Source organism: Eucyclogobius newberryi, unplaced genomic scaffold, assembly GCF_026437365.1.
Source record: "Eucyclogobius newberryi isolate DKJ021-1_F unplaced genomic scaffold, fEucNew1.0.hap1 SCAF_3, whole genome shotgun sequence".
Classification (NCBI taxonomy): domain Eukaryota; kingdom Metazoa; phylum Chordata; class Actinopteri; order Gobiiformes; family Gobiidae; genus Eucyclogobius; species Eucyclogobius newberryi.
The window spans coordinates 39,301,516-39,307,996 of NW_027315945.1; the positions used below are offsets into that span (position 1 = coordinate 39,301,516).

Genomic DNA, 6,481 nt, shown 5'->3' on the forward strand with positions numbered 1-6,481 from the left:
CTCTGTGTTGTAAGGTTCTGATCACCCCCAGCTTGTGCTGTAGTGGGTGGTTGGAGCCAAAGAGCAGATACTGGTCTGTGTGTGTAGGTTTCCTATATACTTCTATTTGGAGTTTCCCGTCCTCTCCTCTGATCGTGGAACAATCAAGAAAGGCCAAGCGATTCTCCTTAGCGTCTTCTCTTGTAAACCTGATATGTGGGTCCACCGCATTGATGTGATCAGAGAAGGTTTCCAGCTCTTGTTCCTTGATTGTTACAAAAGTATCATCGACATAGCGGAGCCACAGTTTTGGGGCTATGCCTGAGAATGAGGACGGTGCCTTCTTCTCAAAGTGCTCCATGTACAGGTTGGCCACTATGGGAGAGACGGGCGAGCCCATGGCACAGCCATGAATCTGTCTGTAAAATTGTCCCCGGAATTGAAAGTAAGTGGTGTTCAGACAGATGTCCAACAGTTTACATATGTGTTCAGGTGTCAGTTTGGTCCTTTCCTGTAGGGTGGTGTCCAAACTGACAAGTTGCCGACTCAAAAACAGAGCAATGTAGTTTATTCGATCCAATGCAGTGAAGAAAGTTGTAAAGAACGTTACATAGGTGAGACGAAACAGCCTCTACACAAGAGGCTTTATCAGCACAGAAGAAATACAAGTTCAGGACCTCAGAGTGCCGTGCATCTCCATCTTGAAGCCTCTAATCACTCGTTTGAAGACGGTGATGTGAAGGTTTTAAGCAGGAGAAAAGATGGTTTGAAAGAGGAGTCAAGGAAGCTATTTTTGTTAAAAAAGAAAGACCTTCTTTAAACAGAAATGGAGGGCTTAGGTTTCATCTTCCTGTTATTTACAATGGGATTCTGAACCCCTGGAAAGGTAAAGGACATGTAGATGTTAATCAGGTACTCAGGGTGGTTGAGCCAGGGTCTCACTAAGACAAAGAGGTTTTAACAGCCCATTAAGATTCTGAATAGGCTCGGTAGATACAATGGGGAAGTTTCTGTTGAAACAAACAACTCTTTCTACTTCAGGAAGGCTCCTCCCAATGGGCGGGTCTTACCACAGAACAGTATTAATATCGGAGTTCTCGACCTAAATTCTGTTATTGACAATGACTCTTGGATGAGAGTCGAAACGTCTATTTTTTCAAACTGAGTCCAGATGACTACAACTGAAGCTTTTTCTACTATGGAACACGCCTGGACGAATGAGGGATTACACCGACATATTTTCATAAAGTTAAATCACGTCATGTTTTCACACTTTGATATAAAAGTATTCTTAGTGTTCTTTCAGTTTGAACCTAAAGCAGTGAAAGTGCAAACCAAAGCCAGGTTTAAACTGAACTGACATTAAGTCGTGTTTTTGAAGCAACAAATTGCAAAAAACAAATGAAATAAAACGCTCCTGGTTTTCTCTTGTTTTGTCTGAATTACACATGAATCATTCTTTCTCTTCAGGTCGTGTCTCGTGTTGGAGGATTTGTTTTTCTTTCTTTCTTTGACACAATAAACTCTTCTCTGGTTCACACTTGAAACACGGAGTACAGTTTGGAGAGGATCAGATTTCCTACTGGCCCCGCCCTCTGCGTCTGTAGGCCGATGTCCCGGAAGGTGAGGGCCCCATTAGACCGTGAAGACGCGTCCCGGCCTGAGACAATGGCCCGGATCATCATCGCCGAGGCTCTGCAGGATCTGAGCCCGGAGAAGCTCGACACATTCCGGGTCCGTCTGCGGGAGAGGAGGGGGGACGGCCCGCGCCTCAGACGGGCCCATGTGGACGGGACGGGGCCCCGGGAGCTGGCGGACCTCCTGGTGGAAGCGTTCTCCAGGAGAGCCGTGGAGGTGACGCTGGAGCTGCTGCGGGCCGTGGGCTGCACCGAGGCCGCGGAGGATCTGGGTGAGCGCGCGCCTTTTACGCACCAGCGGCGCGGTCACGTGCACCGAGCCGCTGAAGTGTAACGTGTAGTACTTTAATCCGTGTAGTACTTTAATCCGTGTAGTACTTTAATCCGTGCTGGTGTGTACCGTGCATGGATCTATTAGGTACCATGTAGTACTTTTGTCCGTGTAGTACTTTCACTTTCGAGTTCTTTGCGTAACATCCAGATGTTTTGACCCAGTTTACAAAAGTCTCTTGACTTGAAACACAAACATTATAGATTTTGTACTTTTCAGACGTGACTTTACGTTTTACTTTCTTCATCTTTACTCTTTGTGCGAATTCATTTGGACCGAGTTTAGGCCTAATATTTATGAGTAAATAGTCTAGTGTAAAATAGAGCCCAGAAGCCACATGACATTAAATATTTAATATCAATATTTTGTGCTCTTTGTTCTTGGTTTAGAAGAATCATGTTTTGCACGTTCTTGTTTTCAGCTGAAGAGGCCAAAGTCTGGACAAAACCTGCTCCACCGCGGCCCGCGGGCCCAGAGCGCCCCCCAGCGGCTTCAGGTGAGAACTGCACCACTAAACACGGCATTTTACACCAGAATATCATCATTTTAGTTGATTTACGTCAAATCAATGTCATTTGTACTGTAAAAACACGACACTGTAGAAACATTACACTGTAAAAACATTACACTGTAAAAACATTACACTGTAGAAACATTACACTGTAAAAACATTACACTGTAAAAACATTACACTGTAGAAACATTACACTGTAGAAACATTACACTGTAAAAACATTACACTGTAAAAACATCTTAATTACACTGTAGAAACATTACACTGTAGAAACATTACACTGTAAAAACATTACACTGTAGAAACATTATAATTACACTGTAAAAACATTACACTGTAGTGTTTCTACAGTGTAATGTTTTTACAGTGTCGTGTTTTTACAGTGTCATGTTTTTACAGTGTCATGTTTTTACAGTGTCGTGTTTTTACACTGTAAAAACATGACACTGTAAAAACATTATAATTACACTGTAAAAACACGACACTGTAAAAACACGACACTGTAAAAACACAACACTGTAAAAACACGACACTGTAAAAACACGACACTGTAAAAACACGACACTGTAAAAACACGACACTGTAAAAACACGACACTGTAAAAACACGACACTGTAAAAACACGACACTGTAAAAACACAACACTGTAAAAACACGACACTGTAGAAACACGACACTGTAAAAACACGACACTGTAGAAACACGACACTGTAAAAACATGACACTGTAAAAACATGACACTGTAAAAACATTATAATTACACTGTAAAAACATTACACTGTAAAAAAACATGACACTGTAGAAACATGACATTGTAAAAACATGACACTGTAAAAACATTATAATTACACTGTAAAAACATGACACTGTAGAAACATGACACTGTAAAAACACGACACTGTAAAGACACGACACTGTAAAAACATGACACTGTAGAAACATGACACTGTAAAAACATTATAATTACACTGTAAAAACATGACACTGTAAAAACATGACACTGTAAAAACATTATAATTAGACTGTAAAAACATGACACTGTAAAAACATGACACTGTAGAAACATGACACTGTAAAAACATGACACTGTAGAAACATGACACTGTAAAAACATGACACTGTAAAAACATGACACTGTAAAAACATTATAATTACACTGTAAAAACATGACACTGTAGAAACATGACACTATAAAAACATGACACTGTAGAAACATGACACTGTAAAAACATGACACTGTAAAACATGACACTGTAAAAACATTACACTGTAGAAACATTACACTGTAAAAACATTACACTGTAGAAACATTACACTGTAAAAACATTACACTGTAGAAACATTACACTGTAGAAACATTACACTGTAAAAACATTACACTGTAAAAACATCTTAATTACACTGTAGAAACATTACACTGTAGAAACATTACACTGTAAAAACATTACACTGTAGAAACATTACACTGTAGAAACATTACACTGTAAAAACATTACACTGTAAAAACATTACACTGTAGAAACATTACACACGCATCATAGTTTCATATTCAAAGCTGTACGAGGACCTAACTGTATTTCAGATCTTAATTGTCGGCGTCCTGAGAATCTTAAATAAACTCTTGTTTCTTTGTTCCAGGAGCCTCGGCTGAACCCGCCAAGAGTAAGAACATTTTTACCTTCTGCTTTTGTAGAGATGTTCTAAACCAGTGGTGGGCAATTATTTTCCTCCGAGGGCCATATTCGAATCAAGGCAAGTATTGGAGGGCCGGCCTGCGATCATTGGTGTGAAGAAAAAAAAAATAAATCCCAAAATGAAAATCAAATAAAATATCACTTTTCTGTCCAATATAGGCTAAATCTTTTATTTAATTCATTTCACGTCATATTTATTAAGGATACAAGTGCAGACAGATGCCTGAGGGCAAAAAAAGGAAAGAAGATTTTTTTTTTTTACTTACTATTACTTGGACAAGCTTGGCGGGCCAGATTGAAAGGCCCGGCGGGCCGGATGTGGCCCGCGGGCCGTAGTTTGCCCACCACTGTTCTAAACCTTAAGCCAAAGCGGCTTAATCCAGCCGGATGTTGATCACTTTTTAATTCTTTCTTTAGTCACATTTAATGACATTTTTGAGCTCAAGTTCAATCTTGAAAAGAGAGATGAGGTTCTCAGCTTGAGGTGAAGACTGACCCTTTCTCTCTCTCCTCAGAGGAACACTTTGTGGACAGACATCGCAAAGAACTGACTGACCGAGTCAGCAACATAAACCCCATCCTGGACCTGCTGCTGCACCACAAGGTTCTGGGGCAGGAGCAGTACGATGAGGTCCGAAAGATCAGCACCAAACAGGAGCAGATCAGGTTCTTGTACAGCGGACCTCTGAAGTCTGGAGGAGAACGCAGCAAAGACCTGCTCCTGACTGCGCTGGAGGAGGAAGAGGAGTATCTGATGGAGGACCTGAGGAAGAAGGAGAAGGTCTGACCATCTGACCTGAGGGAGAAGGAGACGGTCTGACCATCTGACCTGAGGGAGACGGAGAAGGTTTGACCATCTGACCTGAGGGAGGAGAAGGTCTGACCATCTGACCTGAGGGAGAAGGAGAAGGTCTGGCCATCTGACCTGAGGGAGGAGAAGGTCTGACCATCTGACCTGAGGGAGAAGGAGAAGGTCTGACCATCTGACCTGAGGGAGAAGGATAAGGTCTGACCATCTGACCTGAGGGAGACGGAGAAGGTCTGACCATCTGACCTGAGGGAGAAGGAGCAGGTCTGACCATCTGACCTGAGGAAGAAGGAGAAGGTCTGACCATCTGACCTGAGGGAGAAGGAGAAGGTCTGACCATCTGACCTGAGGAAGAAGGAGAAGGTCTGACCATCTGACCTGAGGAAGAAGGAGAAGGTCTGACCATCTGACCTGAGGGAGAAGGAGTAGGTCTGACCATCTGACCTGAGGGAGAAGGAGCAGGTCTGACCATCTGACCTGAGGGAGAAGGAGGTCTGACCATCTGACCTGAGGGAGAAGGAGGTCTGACCATCTGACCTGAGGGAGAAGGAGAAGGTCTGACCGTCTGACCTGAGGGAGGAGAAGGTCTGACCATCTGACCTGAGGGAGGAGCAGGTCTGACCATCTGACCTGAGGGAGAAGGAGCAGGTCTGACCATCTGACCTGAGGGAGAAGGAGCAGGTCTGACCATCTGACCTGAGGGAGGAGAAGGTCTGACCATCTGACCTGAGGGAGAAGGAGAAGGTCTGACCATCTGACCTGAGGGAGAAGGAGGGTTGGACCTTCTCCTGTCTTCATAAATATATTGGCGGTGCTGCAAAGCCAAAGTCACAAACTCTAAATCTGAGCCAACAGCGCCTCCCTGTGGCAAAGAAGGAAACAGAGTCATCTTCACATCTTCTCTGGTGGAGTCTGAACTGAAACATCTCACGTCTGGTTTTAACCTCAGGAGGAATAATTTCGACAATGAAATAGTTTTTCATATATATTTTTTTAATATTTTAAATGTATTTATGGAAATACACTTTTTAAAGGGTTTTATACATTTAATAAACTGTGACTGGTTGAAAATATGCAATAAAGTTTTGATAAAGTCCGTAATAAATCTATGAAAAGTTAATGGCCGTTTACATGAGGTCGTTTCAAATGAGGAGCAGAAAACGAGCTTCACTCTGAGCTTGATAATAGTGATAATATGTAATAATAGTGATAATATATAATCATATTGATAATATTAATTATAGCCGCAAGCGGCAATGATCGGCTGAAGGTTTTCAAGTTAAATTTCAAGTTAATAGGGCCTTGGAAAAGTTTGTAAAAGTATAAAGTGTTCAAATGTCAAAGATCTGGCAATTTCCCCATTGGAATGAGATGGGAGGTTTCTGTCATCGCTACGGCTACGCCGTAATAAATATGACATAGGTCTCATTGACTTTTTATATCGAGATGCCAAAATTGAATTTTGTGCCAAATTTTGTAAAATTTCGCAAAACTAAACATTTTACCCTCCATAGAAAA

The 6,481-nt window shown here is 42.0% G+C and overlaps 1 protein-coding gene across 2 annotated transcripts; it reads left to right on the forward strand.

The window, feature by feature from the left end:
- Nucleotides 1–1,588: 1,588 nt before the first annotated feature.
- On the forward strand, nucleotides 1,589–6,023 carry LOC140374650 (apoptosis-associated speck-like protein containing a CARD). 2 transcript variants are annotated; one of them, XR_011929099.1, is made up of 5 exons: nucleotides 1,589–1,888; nucleotides 2,369–2,443; nucleotides 4,100–4,123; nucleotides 4,671–5,065; nucleotides 5,096–6,023. XR_011929099.1 is itself a non-coding variant. In XM_072461607.1 (4 exons), the coding sequence occupies exons 1-4, from the start codon at nucleotides 1,591–1,593 to the stop codon at nucleotides 4,940–4,942; spliced, it is 669 nt and encodes a 222-aa protein (XP_072317708.1). In that variant the 5' UTR covers nucleotides 1,589–1,590; the 3' UTR covers nucleotides 4,943–6,023. The 2 variants fall into 2 exon arrangements, 1 of the variants encoding a protein (XP_072317708.1); XM_072461607.1 differs by having other exon boundaries at nucleotides 4,671–6,023.
- The last annotated feature ends 458 nt before the right edge of the window (nucleotides 6,024–6,481 follow it).

Excerpts from the sequence above, each read along its gene's own strand:
- LOC140374650 (XM_072461607.1), top strand. The coding sequence starts at position 1,591 with ATGTCCCGGAAGGTGAGGGCCCCATTAGACCGTGAAGACGCGTCCCGG. Across the intron at positions 2,444-4,099 it reads GCGCCCCCCAGCGGCTTCAG|GAGCCTCGGCTGAACCCGCC; the intron begins GTGAGAACTGCA and ends TCTTTGTTCCAG. Across the intron at positions 4,124-4,670 it reads CTCGGCTGAACCCGCCAAGA|AGGAACACTTTGTGGACAGA; the intron begins GTAAGAACATTT and ends CTCTCTCCTCAG.